Genomic DNA, 22,265 nt, shown 5'->3' on the forward strand with positions numbered 1-22,265 from the left:
TATATTTTAGTTTTATAAATTATTCATATTTGGATGAAATACCAGAAATACATATTGCTAATTTTGTCATCAGAAATATTTTTAATTTTTGTCTTTAAAACATGAAATTCAAAACAGCATTACTATACAGTGCTATTATCCATCATCGATTATGACATTCCATCATTTTTTTAACTTTGGTTGAATTTTATTAATTTTAAAATAATTGATTATCAGCCTAACACTAATTTTCATATTTTTAAAGTCCAAGGGTTCCAGCTGCTACATATCCTGTGTGCACCATTTGAATAATGAGTGTCAGGGAAAATCAAAAGCCCATTCCGGTAAGGCATAACCCACAAAAACTCATCTATCTACACTACAAATATAAATGATCTCCGAAGGATTGATTTGCAGTATAAGGAGGTGAGAGTTGAGGCATCAGAAATTAAAGCTCTATTTCTACAGCAACCCAGTCAGAAACAGTCACTGAGCTTCACACCGACATGCTCACACACTACGTCTAGTTCTACCAATGATAAATCGTCTCGGAGTATTGATGTTATTGTGTATTAGAGCAGAACCCTATCATTGTGTAATAGGACAATGTCTTCACTTCTGTTGGATCAAAACAGGAAGTAATTATCAATGATTGATCCAGGAATCCTGAAACATCCTTCTCCATATCATCCCCAGGTTACAGAGTACAATAAAACACGAACGAAAACAAAATTGAGTTTGTAAATCAAAGTATCTCTCTGGCAAACAACTGTAAAGGTTAACAGTAGATTAATTTGTGGTTGTCAGACAAAACAAAAATTGGACTACATTTAAATTGCCATACAATCCAATTCTTTGGCACGTTATGAGACGAAGGGAAAATCTCAAGGGACTTCAGTAGTGATTTAGTAGCACACATTTGAGTCTTTTACTCCAGGATCCCCACAGAATTCCAGTGTGAGTCTTAATACCGCCAGACATTACTAGAGGAATGTACCCCTCTGCTCTTACTAATGTATATACCTGGTATGTATGGTTTGTAACATTCAAGTACAGGTACAAAATTACAACTGTGGGAAAATAAGGGGAGACAATTAAGAAAAATACCACAAACAGATTTAATTTCCTGCCTTTACATTATATTTAGATGAAAATTCAGACCCCATTCCTAATTATGTATGTTGTTGATATCTCCCAACAAATATTAGTTGTCAAAGTTTCCAAAATCTTTCACTCATGATATTTTATGCAAGCACATGGTTGCCATGTACCCTCCCCTTAATTTTACACATTTGCTGCTAAAAAAAAAAAAAAAAAAAAATTCCACCAGATGGCTAGTTCCCAAAATGGCCAGGAAAAACACTCAACTCTTTCACAAGTTGGTCAGATGAGAAAAGGGTAAGGTACATGACATTTGATATGTCAGAATGTTACACTAACTCCTGACGCTACACACTTTATCTCTACTATCAGTGTTATCACAGACCGGAGTAGCACACCAACAACCTGACAGCCAGCTAGTTAGGGCACTGTTATATAAACTACAGACAGGAGTAGAACACAACAACCTTACAGCCAGCTAGTTAGGGCACCTTACAGCCAGCTAGTTAGGACACTTTACAGCCAGCTAGTTAGGGCACCTTACAGCCAGCTAGTTAGGACACCTTACAGCCAGCTAGTTAGGGCACCTTACAGCCAGCTAGTTAGGACACCTCACAGCCAGCTAGTTAGGACACCTTACAGCCAGCTAGTTAGGACACCTTACAGCCAGCTAGTTAGGACACCTTATAGCCAGCTAGTTAGGGCACCTTATAGCCAGCTAGTTAGGACACCTTACAGCCAGCTAGTTAGGACACCTTACAGCCAGCTAGTTAGGACACCTTACAGCCAGCTAGTTAGGACACCTTACAGCCAGCTAGTTAGGGCACCTTATAGCCAGCTAGTTAGGGCACCTTACAGCCAGCTAGTTAGGACACCTTACAGCCAGCTAGTTAGGGCACCTTACAGCCAGCTAGTTAGGCACCTACAGCATAAGCTAGTTAGGACACCTTACAGCCAGCTAGTTAGGACACCTTACAGCCAGCTAGTTAGGGCACCTTACAGCCAGCTAGTTAGGACACCTTACAGCCAGCTAGTTAGGACACCTTACAGCCAGCTAGTTAGGGCACCGTTATGTAAACTACAACAGTTACTTGAGTATATATATTAATGGGGTCATTGGATTCCTCATAAACCAAACTTAGACTATCTTTGATTGGCTTGATTATATTACCAAGAGTTTTCGAAAGTCTCTGATGTTTATAGAACAACAGGTCCAATGGGCATGATTCTCTTACTTAAGTGTCCTCTAGCTTAATTTCATAAAGATGAAACTGGACTTTATCCTGTGAATTTTCAAGCTGCTTAATTGACATGAACTTCCCACTTTGTAGTATTCTACAAGTAAAATATTTTTCTCTGGGTTAATGATTATCAATTATTTGAGAGATTTTGGCACATCTAAATTCACCTGTGTGACCTTGAAAGTTCTCTAAGGTCAATAATTTGATATATATGAAGCCTTTCATTCATGCAGGAAATTGGCTAAATAATATCCTGACCAAAGACTTGGAGTTATTTTGAAGAAGCTGTTAAATATTTCATCAAATTTGAACCCTGTAACCTTGAAACCGAGTCAAGGTCATTCATGTGCATATGGCAGACGATCATGAAATGACATAAGCTTACTTCATACAAGTAAGCTTATACATGTTCAGCCTGTATAATGGAAAAGTTTTTTATTTTGTTTTTTGTTCTTTTTTTTTTTTGCTGTAAATTAAAACCTTCTCAGACCTGAAATTTTAAAATGGACATAAAAATTATCCATTTGAAAAAAAAAGTATGGACATGTTCCAGGATATGCTGCAGCTAGAATATAATAAGTGACAGATAATTGCTTCAGAAACTTGAACTTAAGCTGTTATAGTGTAAAACTAAAGTGTTCATCTTCTATGTTGAATAATTTTTGACATGCAATATTTTAATAGATTCTATGTATGTCCCTACTGAAGGTTAATCATGGTCAACTGAAATTAAGAATAGTTTAATTATATTTCATACTAAAGTTATTAGCTTCACTCATTATATATAACCATCCTCCAAACTGAGCTTATAATTATGTACGCTTAATTTACATTGAATAAATAATTAATTACATGATGTACAAAGAAAAAATTCTACCGTGTTCTAAAAGGCAATGGTTCCTAGGGTATGGTTGATTTTTTTTTATTTGTTGTGTTAATTAAACAGAGATCTATACATGTTTGTGAGAAGCAATGTATAAGCTTCGGTAGGAGTAGACTGGACACCAAACACGAAGTTTTTTGTTGAGAATTTCAAGCTAAATTCTAATACTAGATTATCTGCCCCTAGTTTGAAACTTCAGACATATCCTAGGGACCAAAATCATAAAGCTAAATTTTATTTATAATTTTAATATTCTAGAGATAGGGGTCCATGTCTAGTTGTCAGAGATGTAGCATCTTCTACCAATCCAGAATATAGGATAGTTACTTAAGATATCTGTTCACTCTCATAAACCATTTTTTTTTTTTTTTTCTACAAAATTCAACAAAATGTTTATTCTTACAAAATGTTGATCACAATATTGTTTCCAATCACATTGAGACTTTTTTTTCAATGAATTCTGACAATTTTTGCTGAAGAATCTTTCCCTGCTTGACATTTTGGCAACAGCTGGGAGCATGATGACTGGGTCGAGATTCATCCTGACACTTGATGGTAGTTACTGGGACTCAGTAAGCCTCTCTACAGTAATTGATTTGTACTTATATAACACCTACATTCTCTACATTCCAGTTTTAGTACATTACTTTGAAAGATATGTGAATGTAAACAGATATATGTACGCTAACAGTTTCAAACAGTAATATAAAATGAACAGACAAGACTATATCTACATTAATTCATCATAGTAATTAAAAGTTATTAAACGATTTTCCACTGACCACTTTTTAACCTCTATATTCCGTCTCCCAATATTTAAAGTGGCAAATTAAGGATATGCTAATAAGTATCTTTTGAATTTTTAAATGACTTGACATTATTTCAACATACACAGCGTTAACAATCACTGGACCCACCCAAGTACAGATATAATGTCACGGCTGTGACATCCAATGTCTGTTTCATTGATGGACATACACACAAACACACACTCACCAATCAATATTTACAGAAAACAAATCTACAAAATCTGAAGAATCTGCTTTATCTTGCTGTCTATAGGTCCCTCAAACAAAATTACTTATCATTTTCCAATCTGTAACTGATCATAAATGCTGTTTGTAATTCACACAATACTGGAAAACAAATGGCTCAATCTGTATACATTTTTTTATCATTGCTCATTATATGTTTACATATAGATCTCACATTTTAATTTTTACCTTCTGAGTAAGTCAGGGTTATTTGAACAAAATTTGGCAGGAACTTAAGATTTTTCATTTAAGCAAATCAGGCCACAACAGCCTTATAAGATTTTATTTTGCACAAGTTAAGTGCAGTGGAAAACATATTTACTCTCTAACCAAATGTTGAACATATTCATTTGATCAAATCATGTACTAGCTTCAGGCACAAAAAACAATTGTATTCAAAAGTAGCTGCTTAAAGGTTTTGACACATTTAACACCTGTGACCTTGCTTGGCTTAAAGGTTTTGACACATTTAACACCTGTGACCTTGCTTGGCTTAAAGGTTTTGACACATTTAACACCTGTGACCTTGCTTGGCTTAAAGGTTTTGACACATTTAACACCTGTGACCTTGCTTGGCTTAAAGGTTTTGACACATTTAACACCTGTGACCTTGCTTGCGTGAATTGAATACAAGTCAAGGTCATTTCTCAAAATCCATCCCAGCAACATACAAGGCAAATCAATCCAAGATATTGAATAAATGTCGAGGCCATTTCCTTTTACATTGTATCTTATAGCTGAAGGACCTATAATGACAGATGAACTAAAAATAGATAAATTCATGACCATCTTATCTTTCCTCAAATATTAGCCCCCCCCTCTCTAAAGTCAAGTTTGTGGAATCCTTATTTGGGGATCACTTTTAGCTTTCCATATTCTAAAATTGATGTTTTTGCAAAAGAAGATAGCATATATTTGCAGATAATGTACTAAAAATGTGTTCCTTGTGTCAAAATCCACTAAATAACAGTTAAAATGTTTAAAAAAAACAATAATCCATCTTGGCAATGTTACATTTCATGACATACAGTGTAAAAGAATGTACATCATTAGTATTCATAATATGTATATTTAGAAAAGAGTAATTCCCCTAAATCACCATAGACTGTCAGCAACGTCGGTACAAGGTTACAACAAGGTCAAATGATGAGACAGACTCGGAAAGACTTCACCCTTTACCAAATCTGTCGTACTCATTAAAACGGCAGACTAACAATGAAGATTGATGAGAACCAATTTGATGATCACTCAACATCTCAGTCAAGGACAAAAAATATAGCTTCTGAATCATTTCAATGGAAAAAGTGAACATGTCGACTGAAGTAGATCTCGAGTCATAAATATTTAGAGAGAGAATTCCCAAATCCTCACAATTTCACAGTCACAAGCACTAAAGTGATTAATTTGCATGTAGTCAAATTAAGAGACATCTTAATTTAACAAGCATGTAGGAGAACATGCAGTTAAAGCTTGTCAGCGACTTGGATGCATTTAATTCGGAATGTTATATAGCATTTGTAATCAAAGCCTCACTGTGACATGTAGATCAATAAATGGAGGTGGGGCTATCACGACTGTCTGCACACTATCTTCTTATCAGTATAGTTTCAACACATCATTTATTAATCTATAGATACTGCACATTCACTTTAATTAATAATACCCCTCCGAAATTTACATGTAGGTATAGCACTCGGAGACCTAGATCTATAGAAATCAATATAACGAACCCTTCACTACATCATATATATATATACTCCAGTGCCCTTCAAACGCACTCATGCTTAATGGATGTGAACTTCAATAACATGACAACCAAATCTAGCCAAAACTAACAGCAAAACTGCCAAGCAATGCAATTTTCAGCATGTTTTAATGATTGAATTCTGCACTCATAAAATAGTTGACTGAAAGGTTTTATATATACATGTTCTAAAATCTATCAACAGTACATTTCTTGACAGCATGGAAGATAGGATCTTGTCATTTTTTTCCACAAGAAAATTAAAATACAAGCATGTACTAACAAAAACTATTTCACCAAACTATGGAATATTTTTATCCAATACTTGCTTATTTTTCACATTTTCTAACCTTTTAGATTTAAGTGGTGGTTATAAATGAGATGAAAAACAAAACTTACTTTTGAAAACCATAGTATGAGTTTGAAGCAAAATAATTCATTTTGTCTTTTATTCAAGTAAGAGCAAATTCTAGGTGGAAAACAGTATGATATGAAATTCATCATCATTTTCATTCAGGTATATTGAGCTGTATATATTCGTGGATATAAGATGTGACTTCATTCAATGATTTGACCTTCAAGAAACCTTTACTCAGAAGACAGGATTTTTCAAGGTCAATGCTGACATCATTACTAGTAGCATCACCAGTACAACTGTGGGCTCATTTTTCTGGTTTATATTGATCTGCCAACCTCCTTTATCATTGATAATGACCTTAATAATCATACATCCACCGCCAGCTACAGGCTGTACTGTATACACTGTGTCTGTCATCATATCATATCTTCTTCATCAAATAACTCTTATCATGATAAAATATTATTTAAAACATCAGTTGTAACATGATATACTATTAACATTAAGGATGTGACAACATGATGACATTCACATTGCAGACATTAGGACTTAGTTGTTCAAAGGCTGATCAAAGTTTACCATTTTTAAAATCCTGATAAAATCATTTCTGGTAACTCTAAATTTTCAGTTTCTTCTCTATCTGCCTAGTTTAAGGAATATAGAAATGAGATCTTAACTAATTAAGTTGATCACTCTTAAAACAACTGGGCCCAGGGCATCATGACATTATTATATTGAAGACAATGATGTAGAATTATAGCGACATTTAAAATGACGATATCTTATGATACATAGTTAAAATCACTTTACTCACAGGGAATTCAATATTATGGTCTCTAGTTACCTCTGGTAGTTCACTGTGCATGCCTCCAATCAACTTTAAGTTCCATTGATTAAGGTAATGCTTAAAGGTTTTCATCAAAGAACATTCACTAGTGTGTACAAAGTTCAGCACTATTTTATCAAACTTTCTTTTATTTTACTACAAATATGAAACAAGCTATAACTTTTAATATTAATCTTATTAAGTCTTATTTGCCTGCCTGAAAGATTCCGGTCTTAACCCTTCCACCCCTACTGATCATATTGGACTCCAAATAATGAATGAATGGAAGAGTCTACTAAAGTTTCTTAGGGTTGAAAGGGTTAATGTGGGAGGAAACCATCTTAGCATGAAGAACCAATGTGGTCAGGCAAATCTCTGTACCTTTTTACATCCCAGGACTTTTTCTCACTGGTTTGGGAAAGGGCCGTTTTGTCTCATTTTGGGAAGAAAAATTGGTGAATTGGGAAAGATTAATTCAGGAGTAAACTGCAAATTTTGGGAATTTGGCTGAAATATGAAATAATTTCAATTGGCCCATTAACGGACCCAAAAATCCCCCCAGAAAAAGTCCTGCATCCTACCAGGGGAATTACACCCTGGTCACCTAAGGCAGGTGGTGAAAAGCCAGAAATTGATATCTACTTTACCACCAAATCTTAATAATAAGACAGAACAAAATTGAATCTCCAATGAATCCTACAGCCCAAGTGAGGTAAAACTCACCGATTCTGGTTAAGAATCAAAATGCAATGATGGAGTCTCCATTGTTAAGGAGGATGATTCTTACCTTATTGATCCTGAAACACCATCTGTGATCATGACAACAAGCTGATGGACTGTTTTGACACGCCTCAGCGAGTTTCCCAGGACTAGACATCCTAGAGCATACGTGTCATTTGTCGCCAAGGTTACAAAAGCCCCTTTTTCACCTGCAACACATAATAACATATCCATGATTGTTGGGCTTGCTCTACGCTTCCATGTTGTATCAAAATGCGAACTCAAACAATAAAATGTGAAAAATAAATATGAAGAATAGCGATCTTTGTCAAAGTTTGTGAATACAACCATGCCTATTATACTAGGACTGGGACGATACACCAATGCATCGGTGAATCGCGGTACACTTCAACATGATACAAGTATCGATCCAAAGAAGCAAATTACGATACGGTATCGATCCGCTATATTTTTGTGAAAAACAAAAAGCATTGCTTCATATTATCATTTGAAATCCATTAAGCTTTTAAAGTAAAATAATTGTAAACAAACACCGAAAGATCGAAAATTCTGAAAGTGAAAGTACTTGCGAGTCTCGTTTCCGGGAATGGGGCACTATGTTAGGAAGCGTTTGATTGGTCGTTTCACGATGACTGTTTCATGGTTAGCCAATCAAATAGTAGATTACAAAACCATTGCTAGACTAAATGTGTTTATAAATGGACGACTGGGATGAGTTAGTTACGCCGCAAGGCACAAAATCGTCTGTGTGGAAGACGTTCGGTCAGCCTGTTTATAAAAACAAAGATGGCAGTGGCATCAGGAAGACCGACAAAACAAAAGCCATATGCATTAGGTATGCAAGGCAGTTCTGAATCTGTGACAATATAAAGCTCCATGTATTACATCGTGTATTACATATTAGTTAATGTTTTATTCTTCAAGTCCAGATATGTTGAAATTTTCATTTATTCTACTAGTCAAGATGCAATGCATTTTTATGTTTCCTCAGTTCACTAGTCAATTCATGCAATACTCAAATGATTGAGCCTATGGCAAGAGGCTGAAAGTACTGTTTAAAATGGTTTTGTTACTTGTCGAACTTTGTGTTTAACAAATAAATAAAATTTGAAAAAAAATCACACATTGAAGTTGTTCATTGGTTTGACAATACCATAAAGTATCGTGATACGTATCAGATCGTAGGTGAGGTGTCGTGATACGTATCGGATCGTGCACTCACTGTATCGTCCCAGCCCTACATTATACATATACTGATGAGTATGGTATCAATTTAGGCCTAAGTTTACACTGAATGGTCCCTTTAGTATCACCTTCAAGCATTTTACCGATGTTGATTACATTTTAGCATTAAAATGGCGATGTTTGATGTAGATGAGCTGCAAATCGGTCCAACACCAGAGAGCCATAAAATTTTACAACAGTGATTGGATTTATCTATAAAATTCCATTTCTAAATGTTAAAGCAGTTATTTGATATTGTCCTGATCCGTTCATGCAGTCATACGGTAATGCATATGGTCTGTCAAAAGGCAACCTGTCATTTTTTTCTTCAGATACATTAAAATATTGTTTACTTTGAAACAAAAACAAAGTCCTCGTCCAAATGCCTTCTTTGTCTTGTTTCATCGGTAAGTTTGAAATTTGTAATTGAAATAGCACTTTATTTGAAAGGAAAGTTTTTCACCCGGTAACGCTAAATCTAACGCTTAATTTGAATATTGCCGTGACGGGCCTTGATGACCACCCATCATGGACATGCTACATTTATTTGTTCAATAGACAGGAACAAATGAAATTGATTTACACAATACAAATAAATTGTGAGTTGCAATCATTAAATGCGTTTGTTAGTTACGCGTATACCTAGACTGAAACAGCTGTGTTTATAATGGTTTTTACTGCATATGTACATCGAAATGGACTCTCATTTAACTACACACAAGACAATCACAAATGACGAGGACATTCTTAGGGATTTGACAGACAATGACAACGTTAACCTGGACAGCAATAATGATGTATACGTATCGGAAACTGTTTTCCCGTGTTTTCACAAACAAAAAGTAAACAAACAACAGTCAAAGACTTCTTCTATCCAGTTTAATTTAATTTTAGGAAACTGTGAAAATATTATTATCTTGGAACTTATTGTACTGTCTAAATAAAATGTTGATTAATGATACAATGTTGTGTTGTTAAAGGTAGCGCAGTACTGTAATGTCGGCCACAGGTTGAAGCCGTTATATTGAAAACCGTTTTTTTTTTAAAGTATTTTCCACTTTATGAGGATTTCAATATAACCGGGTTCGACTGCATATATGTCAATATTGGCATGACTTTGTATCATATATATAGTGATTTTTAAAGTTAATTTGATTTTTTATAAATATTATATACATGTATACCCAAATCGATCTTCTCAATATGAAACAAACATTTTCAAAGGTTTCATTTGAGAGTACTTTTTCTTTCGAGAAAAGGATTAAATTTTGGTTTTGTGGTACGAAAATAAGCAGCAAAAAAAAAAATTCAAAAATTCAAAAAAATTCTGATAACTGTGCACAAATGAAAATTTTGCGAGAGAGTATCAGATGTTTAAAAAAATAATGATATGGCCTTGGACATCTAAATTTCCACCAATGAGCACAAAAATAAATATTCCCACAGACAAATTTTTTAATTAACTATAAAAATAGGCTGCTAGCTAAATCAATCAGCTGCATAATTTTTTATTGATAAGACAAATCGGCTTGCATGCATTTTTTAAGCTTAAATGAATGTTCATTTGGCATCTTATCTAATCAATTTACCCTGCACTGTATCATTAACACCAAATCTTTCTCTTATGACCCTGGCTTCTGCCACTTGTGATATTACATTTCCGTAAAACAAACATACAAGATGTACATCAAACATGTTTTTTGTCACTGCATGTCTGTGACTCATTTAAAATCTGCTTGCATTTCTTGCATGCATCCGGTGTTTAATGTGTTGTCAATGTTATTCGAACAGGTATTTTTACTAACCTGGTTGGTAAAAATGCCTGTTTTACTTAAGAGTATTGAGTTCAATCAGAGTTTTTCATAGGAAAATCATTTTCATATTTCCACCAACTGACATAATATAATATCTCATCTGACTCCTCTAAATAAAACAAACTAGAAAATGTCTGTAAGTGCCCCTGCTGCCACTTGACCGGCCCCCTCCAAAAAAAGAAACACTGCAGTTTAGTGAGGATCGCATCAGCAGCTCCTGACACTACATCTCGGGACTGGACAGCTAAGATGTGACACGAAGGAATGGGATGGGACAGGACGGATGGACATGGGTAGCACTATATGCCCGCCCCACCAATTCCATGGCGGGGCATAAAAATGTACTTCAATTATATTCAAGAACCCATTCAAACCCTTCAGAAGAACCCTAGTTATTCTGAAATGAAATCTCTATCTTCGGAAAATGAAAAAATGAGTACAGAAATCTATATCCCATCATCCAGGTCCCCAGATGCTCTTAATAAAGATGTTTCATGGGAGTAAAGCTATAATAACTGATTTGATAGATTAAAATTAAAACATCGCTTCATGCACCTGTCTGCAGTGTGTTTAACAAAAGTAAAATCTTTAAAATTGCATTCATTTTGTTGTTTTTTTTTTGCTTTGATTTATTCTTGCATATGCCTTCCCATTTTGTAATGGCAGCCGATACTTGTCTGATTTTCTAAAGATGAGGAAAAGTAATATGAAACCACGCATTGTATTTTAAGAAGTGTCAGTCTCCAGCCAAGTCCAGGGTATCGAGAGAAAAAACAGGGGACAATGCTTATAATTATTTGGCTTATCAGGCCTATAACAGATACACCCAAGGTACCTATAAAGGCTTTATAATATAACGCTATCATCACATACGTTTATAGGACAAGGACATACTTTACAAGGTCAGCCCGCCAGTCAAAGTGAAAATAGAACACATTTATATCGTCCAACACGTAGGCTAGCCATTTTAGTGAGATGCGGTTCGGAATAAGATAAAGTATCTAGGCCTTCTTGTCTGTCTTCATAAACTGTCAGGACAAGATTCATGAATTGTCCATGCATCCCGTGAGTTCAAGAGGTCAACTAGCGGTGTGTCTGACCGCCGGCTAAACCCTTTTTTATCGAGATGCATGTCAAAATGCCGAGTACATTCCCCTCGCTGGAGCATGTTTTACATATTTCGTCCTCAATGACGAAAGTGCGTCCTTCCAAGGTTACACACTGTCATTCGTAAAACCTTCGTAATTCACGGTAATGTTGCCATACATTATTCACGTTGCATACGTGGAGAAAAGCCAATAAAAGAAGGGTACTTACCCCGTTCAGCCATGGTGCTCAACTGACACACGAATGTTCCCGGAAAGGAAATGCACTGCTGATTCTCCAACAACCAATCAAAATTAGAAAGGCCCAGATCACGTGACAAAATATGGCGGCGCCCACGATATGTAAACGACAAGTTTTTGCAGGACATGTTTATAACCAATTAAGCATTCAACCTGCATATTAATGATACTATCGGTGTTAAACATATACTTTGTGGTTCAAATAACATGGATACAATGATTTGAGTTAATCAAGTAAGTAAATATGGTGTAAAATGCTCAGAATATAATTTCTCGCCGAGTTGCTATGAACGCCAAGTTGAAAAAAAAGATTGTTACACGTTATTAGGCCTAATGTGGAAAAGTTTGCTACCTTTATTTATTTTGTTATATATAACCAAACAACTTGATTGGCTTGCCCCTCTATATTTTCTTACTTTCGACTTCCATCAATATAAGATAACAAAAAATAAGGTTTATGTTTATTTAATTCCGGTTTACGATTTGTACTATTGTACGGTTTAGGTATACATAAAGTCCTCTATACCAGGCTCAAAAAGTACATATAAAGTATTGTTATGCATATTATATACAGTTTGACAATTGTATGATGGATTTCCAAGATTTTGGTCCGAAGCATCACTGCTAGAGGGACATCATTATCAAGTACATAAACATGTCACATATTTACATGGTCTAAATCTCTTACTAAAAGCATAGTCTATCTCTCTTGAAGCAGAAAAAAAAAATTCTGTGAAAGCTAAAAAAACATGAAAATTAACCATGCTCATTAATTACATTTTGTATATATAGCAAAATAGATCTATATGAGATACAAAATGTATTAATTTTTCATCCAAACTTTTAGGAGTAGCTAACCACAATCAATGAAAGAAATGGCTACTCAGCAAGAGGAGTGGAATGATTGGGTGGGAGAGTTATTTGCCCCAGCTGTTGATGTGACTGTAAAGGATTTACTGGGTGAGAAGACACCAGAGGAGGAAACTGTGATCAAGGCTAGGATCAAACATGTGTCTGCATTTGATCCAGAGGCGATTCGTAAAGTATATGAGAGGGTGCGCCTCATGTCTGTCATGGATGACGAGATGAAGGCCCAGCAACAGTTACCAGGCACAGAAAAAACAGCCATAACAGGTAACTCAGAACTCATTAAATTTTGTTGGTAATGTAATAATAAACTGACACAGATGTTTTTGAATCGAGTGATGAGGGAGGTCACTATAGGTCAAGTGTTTAGTAGAAGATATAGTGAAAGAAATTATCTCATCAGTAAATAACACATAAGATACATTTAAGTTTCTTGTTCACCAGCTGGAAGGGCACAAAGTTAGCTTATGACAGTTGTGTTGTGGTTTTGTGCAGACCCAAGGTCATGTTATTGTAAGGATCATACTGGGTTGAAGGCTAGGGCTTATACATCAAAGTTGTTCGAATTATTGCCCTAGACTTACTTTCAAGGTCACAGCTGGGTTCAAATGTCTTAGATATTGTATTTGTATATATAGATATTTGTTCAGTGCATAGAAATGTGTAGTCGAATACAATTCTCCAGAGTAGCCAAATTGACCTGCACTGTTTTTCACCTCTGTGTATGTGAGGTTATGGTTGAAGTGAAAGGAATTGTCTATTTGATAATTACAATATCCTACAATTAACACCCCAGTGAACATAGGCTTCACTGCATAGCTGTTTGATGAAGGAGACAGTGTAGTCCCCAAAATTCACCAAATTCTACACATTTCTACTTAATTTGACCATCCTGAAGATAATGTGAAGTTTTATATATTGTTCTACCTATTGAGTATTCTACAGTTTATAAATATTCATTCACACAACAAATTGTTGATATCCTCACATCAAATGTAGTTTGAACACACAGAGAGTTAAACAATTTGGTATTAATTTGATGAACATGTAGATGTCAAACACAAAAATACGATTTTAAAGAAAAAAATAGAGCGACTATATAGAATTATGATTATGATGATTCGTGTCTTTTATACTGAACATATTACTTCATCCACAGATATTCATTTATCTGCCTTTTGTTTATTTAATCCTCTCATAAAATATACTCACAAGTCTTAGATTAGTTGAATTTTCTATAGATATAATCCTATAAAGCGTCTTTATGTTTTTGTTTATAGATACAAAACTTTATCAAGGTAAACTTCATACTCCCTATGGGATTAATTTTCAGTTAATTTCCGTCAAATCAGCATAGTTATGTCAATAATGATAAATCTATTATAATAGTACTTGGGTATGTATTATTCATCTTGCAATAGATTGTGAACCGAGTTACGTCCCTGCATGATGAACAAGAAAGCATGGGTTTGTTTATCATATGCCCAGAAGTTTCAATGCCAAGTCATGGTGGCATTTCACTTACTTTTATTTTTGTCTGACAGATTCACATTGACTCTGTAAGTCGTGCATGATGATCAATGTGATTTTATCCATTTTCTTTGCCTTAGTGGCAGCAACCAGTACCTCTAATTGACTGTGGGCTTCTGATGCGTGGCTTTAGACACCAGTCCATCATTCTTCAAAACAAACAAGTTTTTGCATGCATGACATATTTTCATTTACATAAGAGAGCGGAGCATCACATTAGAGATTCCGCGTAATCAGTGGGTAGATTCACGATTTATACTCAATTATGAAGAACTAATATAAGGTATTGATTTGCAGATTATATCACCATTTGTAATTTTGTCATAATTTGTATGTTACAAAAACATAGAGGCTTTAGATATTAATGTACAGCTTTATATTTTGGTTTCAGATGGTGAAACTGTCGAAGAAAAACCTCAGAAGAAAACTGTAGAAGTCGAATTGGACAATTCATGTATCTGGGACTCTGATGAAATCAGTATTCTCCGACAAGCCTTTAAATCTGTCAAGGGAGAAAATATCAGACTTACAGGCAGATGTAAGGAGTTAGAGAAGAGAAATCTTTATCTGGAAACACGTTTGGGAACTCTTTCCGGAGAGGTGGAAAGTAAAGCAGTTAAAATAACAGACATCAACAAAGCAAATAGTCGTATGAAAATCCACTGTGAGAAATTGCAAGATGAACTTGACCATGCTAATGCACGACTAACAGCTATGGAGGAAATTTTCTCTGAGATCAGTTCAGAAAAGGGGGCAATGGTGAAAGAAGTGCATGAATTACGTGTACAGAGAGACAAAGACAGAATGGAAAAGGGACGACTGGAATTAAATTTAGAGTCTGTTCAAAATGCAGCAGAAAGTGAAAAACTTGCAGCAGGTGAAAGTGTCAAGGTACAATGCCAGATGGAAATAATGGAACTGGAGAAACGTGTGGCTGAGCTTACAGCAGATCTAGCCAATGAGAGACGAGTTCACGGCATTACTAAACGAGGGCTAGATCATTTAAGGCAACACTTTGCTAGTCTTCCTCTCTCCAATATAGTGCCCCCAAATTCTGTACGGTCAGATCAAGTGTCAAGGTTCCAGTACTGATAGACATCACATATCTATCTTTAAATGAGCCTTGCTCAAAAATAAGCCCCCTTCTTCATTTTTGCAGAATTGTTAATAAATAGTTAGCTGAAAAGTGGCTCAGATATTTTCCTTTTTATGTACATGAGTTATTGGTTTACTGCCTTTATGACTCTGCCTACTTCTAAGTATTGTCTCACAAACTAGCCGGGTATTGTCATTGTTCTGTCAGTGTTCACAGATAAGCCTTTCCTTAAAATATTACCTTTTATAACTTTGATACTATAGGGGAGGATAAACAGGGTACTATAAGCTAAAGGTGGTTCACAAATAATAGCCCACCCCAAACTTTAATAGTCAATTATACTAGGGATAGGGGGCTTATTTTAAGATAAAAACAGTATTAAGCCAATTGTAGACACCCCCCCCCCAAAAAAAAAAAAAAAAAAACCCAAACTACTTTGATATCTAATTTTTATACTAGGGGAGGAGGCTTCTTTTAAGCTACATTAACCTTCAGTATTTAAGAGGGATGCTTTTTGATCATAACTTTAGACAAACATTTTCAGTTTAACCAGCAGTTTAAGATTAAGTTTTATTGTATTAGTAATTTATCTAAAAGAAATTTTTTTATACACTTGTCTTTCATATTTCAACCTATGAAATCATCCGTGTGAAAGTTTAAAACATTTGACAAGCATCAATATAAAGCTGAAGCTTGGTGCCTGTAATTAAAATAGGTTAAATGATTCTACATGTCTTTTCTTTTATCCAACAAGAGTACCAATATATAGAAGATGAAACAGGGTTTTTGAATAAGTTTGTTAATTTATGCCCAGTCTTGTTTCTAAAAAGGTATTAAATGTTTTTCTGCCCCCCTCCCTCCTGCCCCCCCCCCCCCCCCCCCCCTCAAAACGTCATTTATATGGTAGGAATCTGAAGGAAATCATTTAAAAGTTTTGTTTTTTTTAATTTGGTGATCCCCTTTATTTCTGTGCAGATGTCCAGTATCCAGGACATGATCAGGACAAGTCTGACGTGTACTTAAATTTAGTTGGATGCTGTAGTATTTAACATACATTTAATTGTAGTGTTTAGAAATATAAATACAAATTTTTAACAATTTTATAAAAAAAAGAATAGAATGATTATTTATGAAAGAATGTTTGGTGAACATTTAAACTTGTAGGCTGTGATAGATCATTCGTTGAAAAAATCAGATTTACTCACAAGTCTTAGATTAGTTGAATTTTCTATAGATATAATCCTATAAAGCGTCTTTATGTTTTTGTTTATAGATACAAAACTTTATCAAGGTAAACTTCATACTCCCTATGGGATTAATTTTCAGTTAATTTCCGTCAAATCAGCATAGTTATGTCAATAATGATACGTAAATCTATTATATTTATGATAGTACTTGCCTGGGTATGTATTATTCATCTTGCAATAGATTGTGAACCGAGTTACGTCCCCGCATGATGAACAAGAAAGCATGGGTTTGTTTATCATATGCCCAGAAGTTTCAGTGCCAAGTCATGGTGGCATTTCACTTACTTTTATTTTTGTCTGACAGATTCACATCGACTCTGTAAGTCGTGCATGATGATCAATGTGATTTTATCCATTTTCTTTACCTTAGTGGCAGCAACTAGTACGTCCGATTGAATTGGGCTTCTGATGCGTGGCTTTAGACACCAGTCCATCATTCTTCAAAACAAACAAGTTTTTGCATGCATGACATATTTTCATTTACATAAGAGAGCGGAGCATCACATTAGAGATTCTGTGTAATCAGTGGGTAGATTCACGATTTATACTCAATTATGAAGAACTAATATAAGGTATTGATTTGCAGATTATATCACCATGAGGGTATATATTCTATCATTCAATATATTTTTGTAATTTTGTCATAATTTGTATGTTACAAAAACATAGAGGCTTTAGATATTAATGTACAGCTTTATATTTTGGTTTCAGATGGTGAAACTGTCGAAGAAAAACCTCAGAAGAAAACTGTAGAAGTAGAATTGGACAATTCATGTATCTGGGACTCTGATGAAATCAGTATTCTCCGACAAGCCTTTAAATCTGTCAAGGGAGAAAATATCCGACTTACAGGCAGATGTAAGGAGTTAGAGAAGAGAAATCTTTATCTCGAAACACGTTTGGGAACTCTTTCCGGAGAGGTGGAAAGTAAAGCAGTTAAAATAACAGACATCAACAAAGCAAATAGTCGTATGAAAATCCACTGTGAGAAATTGCAAGATGAACTTGACCATGCTAATGCACGGCTAACAGCTATGGAGGAAATTTTCTCCGAGATCAGTTCAGAAAAGGGGGCAATGGTGAAAGAAGTACATGAATTACGTGTACAGAGAGACAAAGACAGAATGGAAAAGGGACGACTGGAATTAAATTTAGAGTCTGTTCAAAATGCAGCGGAAAGTGAAAAACTTGCAGCAGGTGAAAGTGTTAAGGTACAATGCCAGATGGAAATAATGGAACTGGAGAAACGTGTGGCTGAGCTTACAGCAGATCTAGCCAATGAGAGACGAGTTCACGGCATTACTAAACGAGGGCTAGATCATTTAAGGCAACACTTTGCTAGTCTTCCTCTCTCCAATATAGTACCCCCAAATTCTGTACGGTCAGATCAAGTGTCAAGGTTCCAGTACTGATAGACATCACGTTTATCTTTAAATGAGCCTTGCTCACAAATAAACCCCCTTCTTCATTTTTGCAGAATTGTTAATAAATAGTTAGCTAAAAAGTGGCTCAGATATTTTCCTTTTTATGTACATGAGTTATTGGTTTACTGCCTTTATGACTCCGCCTACTGCTAAATATTGTCTCACAAACTAGCCGGGCATTGTCATTGTTCTGTCAGTGTTCACAGATAAGCCTTTCCTTAAAATATTACCTTTTATAACTTTGATACTATAGGGGAGGATAAACAGGGTACTAAGCTAAAGGTGGTTCACAAATAATAGCCCACCCCAAACTTTAATAGTCAATTATTATACTAGGGATAGGGGCTTATTTGAAGATAAAAACAGTATTAAGCCAATTATAGATCTCTCCCCCCCCCCCCCCCCCCCCCCCCCCCCCCCCCCCCCCCCCCCCCCCCCCCCAAAAAAAAACAACAACCCAAACTACTTTGATATCTAATTTTTATACTAGGGGAGGAGGCTTCTTTTAAGCTACATTAACCTTCAGTATTTAAGAGGGATGCTTTTGGATCATAAGTTTAGACAAACATTTTCAGTTTAACCAGCAGTTTAAAATTAATAGTTTTATTGTATCAAATTATCTGATAGAAGTTTGTTATATTTATCTTTCATATTTCAACCTATGAATTCATCCCTGTGAAAGTCTACAAAAAAATTGACAAGTATCATTATAATGCCTGTAATTAAAATTGGGATGTACATTGTTTGATTATATATTTACATCATGTACTTCTGTGTTTTGTAATTAAACTGCTATGATATAAAGATTTAAAGTCAAGATATTCTATCAAAGTTTTGCAAATTGAATCATTAAGGTATTGTTTTACTGACAATACATTTGTATATCAATATATTGACCAAATGAGGCAAATTACTCATTATAAAACACAAGCATGATGTCATCCATTTTGAATTATATATACCTGGTACTTACTACTTGTGGAAACTGGAAAGGGGGAGGATAGCTCAGTCAGAGCACCATGTCAATTTGTCTCTCAGGAATCTGAGAAATGGGACATTCTGTGCTGTCATGATCATGGTTGTATCTTTGGGCGAGACACTTTACCCTAATTGCTCTGGATGGCATGTGACATGCCTCCTGGTATGTTGTTCAGTGAGGTAGTCACTAACTACTACAAGGAGACCCAAACTCAAAATGACCCTGGCTGTTCACTGGACGATAAAACACAGCAAACAAACATATCAATTGTGGTTGTGTCCCTGACAAGACACATCCACCTCATCTGCTCTTTTAAGATATAAAATTATATTCAAGATTGTTGAATTAAATTATATTTCTAGGGGCCGCGGTGGCCGAGTGGTTAAGGTGTCCCGACACTTTAACACTAGCCCTCCACCTCTGGGTTGCGAGTTCGAAACCTTCGTGGGGCAGTTGCCAGGAATTGACCGTAGGCCGGTGGTTTTTCTCCGGGTACTCCGGCTTTCCTCCACCTCCAAAACCTGGCACGTCCTTAAATGACCCTGGCTGTTAATAGGACGTTAAACAAAAACAAACAAACAAACAAATATTTAACATTTGGTCCAATACAGAATTTTTCATGTCCTTGGTGTAGATACATGTATATAACAGTAAGTACCTAAACATATATCAATATCCAGAACTTTTGACAATCCAAGAACTACTAGCCTAAGATTGCCCAAGATTTCTCAGAATGATTTGCCTCATTATGCATCATGATTGTTGTCGTCTATTCAATGTCGGAGAAAAATCTGTTCACAAAATTCTGAGGGATCATGAACAAACAAGTCTTTTACATTTCTTCAAGATTTTATTTCCATCCTCTACATTTAATACTTTACAGAAAAGTCCCAACCATGTTCGACATATCACAGTATTGTTTTAATAGCATTCAACAATATGTATAGCATTTCCTTAACCATGGCAAACAAGTGATATACCCGGTATATCCACATATACGAGTCACGTTATCCGCACTTCCGACAGACTAAAATGTTGATACAAATGTATAGAACACAGGGATTACTAATATCTTGCTTTATTTTTCATTGCTTCTCAGGGGATTAGCCTGGTTAAAAAAGAAATAACAGAAAAGTACAAGCTCCTGTGATATAGAAATGAGGACATGAGATTCTAGATTCTGTATGATAACTAGAACTATTTATTGGTGTTACTATACAAGACTTAACAAAATCACAAATTAACCAAGTTGTACTTCTCCTGTTAATATAACTGGAGAACAAGCAAACAGCTGCTTAGTGATAACGTATAGCTACATTTGGTCCCATGTATAAGTTTTATTACAAATTCATTACTGGTAAAAAGATTTTTCAAACTAGTGAATCACTCAAACTTGAATGACACCACCAGGATGAATAAGGGGAAGCAATTCTGCTCATCTAGAAGTAGACTGTGTTCCACAATTGATCCTCTAGAAAATCACACATTGATATTGGACATTAAAACTGATTCAAAATATCAGTATATATACGAATATATTAATTAAGCTGTATTTGGATTTAACTATGTCCTCCCCAAATTATATAAATAATGGTTTAAATTCTTCTCTGTCAGATCAAATTTGGAGTTATTCTAATAAAATGTACAATTGATAGAAAATGAGGAAAACTTTAAATGGAGATTCTATTTAAACTTCTAATGTAGAGAGGTTGAAGATGTCTGTTTTAAAGTAATTATGAAAAATAAATAGTTCTTCATATGGAAATTGTGGACAATTTTGATCCGAGAGCTCAATGAATGAAACAGTAGGTTTTACATAAACATTAGACATACATAACAATGGTAAATAATGAAGATATTCACAATTTAATCAGATAATAAGTTACACAATTAAGCGGCCTTAATTTTTATGACACAAATATTGAAAAGACTAGGTTTAAAAAACACTGTGATGTGTTTAACAGAAAGTGAAATTATGCTACAGCTATACAAATATACCTGGTACTTTAACCTTTTAATTCATGCAGAACAACCAGTTCATTTAGATGTATCATCTCGCCAATAAATCATTTACCCTGCAGATGATATTGGAGGCTTTAAAAATCTTTTGAGACCACTAGGTCTGCCCCATCTTTGCTAGCAAAGGCTTCTGATTACGTTACACTCTATGAACCCAGGGCATCCAATCATATCACGTTTTACATTCAGGCTTGGCTTCCTAGTAAACAAAAATAGCAGCGGCCGAGTAAATAGAAAACTTGTCGACTATGTCATGGTATTTTACCTACACACAGAGACATTTCATGTATTAAGGCTGATAATTTCGAATCTCTGAGAGCCAGAACTGATGACTATATCTGCCAAGGGTTCGTGGAGTGTAACGTAATCAGAAGCCATGGCTAGCGAAGATGGGTCTGCCGTTAATAACTACAATTCACATAAACGGACCTGTTATATATACAATGTACACATACTCTATTTGTCATGTAAGTTGTAATTAACGTACATGATACCAGTACTTTCACTTTCATTGCTATTAATTATCAATATCAATTTAGTGAAAATAGATTGACAGAATACACTTTAAAAATCAATATACATGGGACAAGTCATTGAACACAGAACAGCAGAGAAAAGTAGTTTAAGTGTTTTCACTCAAAAGAGATCAAATCTGACACTTCTCTTATAAACTATCAATTCTAATATACCGTATTTATTCTAATAAACGCCCTGGGGGCGTGAAAAAAAAATTTCTTAGGGGGGGGGGGGGGGGGGGGGCGTTTAATGGAGATAAAAATTTCAGAGTCGGTAAGTTGTGAGATTTGTTGTAT

At 35.1% G+C, this 22,265-nt stretch overlaps 2 protein-coding genes across 5 annotated transcripts in view; one reads left to right on the forward strand and one right to left on the reverse strand.

The window, feature by feature from the left end:
- Positions 1 to 12,332, reverse strand: part of LOC117342448 (glycogenin-1-like) — a 48,760-nt gene extending 36,428 nt beyond the window's left edge. For all 3 annotated transcript variants that reach the window (XM_033904607.1, XM_033904609.1, XM_033904608.1), the window contains exons 1-2: positions 12,263 to 12,332; positions 7,954 to 8,095 (exon numbers count right to left, since the gene is read on the reverse strand). In XM_033904607.1, coding sequence (XP_033760498.1) covers positions 7,954 to 8,095; positions 12,263 to 12,275 — 155 coding nt within the window. In that variant the 5' untranslated portion in view covers positions 12,276 to 12,332. The remainder of the gene's footprint in view (positions 1 to 7,953; positions 8,096 to 12,262) is intronic.
- Positions 12,333 to 12,355: 23 nt separating this feature from the next.
- LOC117342451 (myosin-8-like) lies at positions 12,356 to 18,538 on the forward strand. Of its 2 annotated transcripts, none has more exons than XM_033904611.1 (3): positions 12,356 to 12,525; positions 13,139 to 13,425; positions 17,743 to 18,538. In XM_033904611.1, the coding sequence occupies exons 2-3, from the start codon at positions 13,158 to 13,160 to the stop codon at positions 18,441 to 18,443; spliced, it is 969 nt and encodes a 322-aa protein (XP_033760502.1). In that variant the 5' UTR covers positions 12,356 to 12,525; positions 13,139 to 13,157; the 3' UTR covers positions 18,444 to 18,538. The 2 variants fall into 2 exon arrangements, with proteins under 2 accessions (XP_033760502.1, XP_033760501.1); XM_033904610.1 differs by lacking the exon at positions 17,743 to 18,538 and adding an exon at positions 15,080 to 16,186 and having other exon boundaries at positions 12,359 to 12,525.
- Positions 18,539 to 22,265: the final 3,727 nt, after the last annotated feature.

This window comes from Pecten maximus, chromosome 14 (assembly GCF_902652985.1).
Source record: "Pecten maximus chromosome 14, xPecMax1.1, whole genome shotgun sequence".
NCBI lineage: Eukaryota > Metazoa > Mollusca > Bivalvia > Pectinida > Pectinidae > Pecten > Pecten maximus.

Coding starts and splice junctions, on each gene's coding strand:
- LOC117342451 (XM_033904611.1), top strand. CDS start 13,158: ATGAAAGAAATGGCTACTCAGCAAGAGGAGTGGAATGATTGGGTGGGA. Junction 13,426..17,742: donor AGAAAAAACAGCCATAACAG/GTAACTCAGAAC, acceptor TTTTGGTTTCAG/ATGGTGAAACTGTCGAAGAA.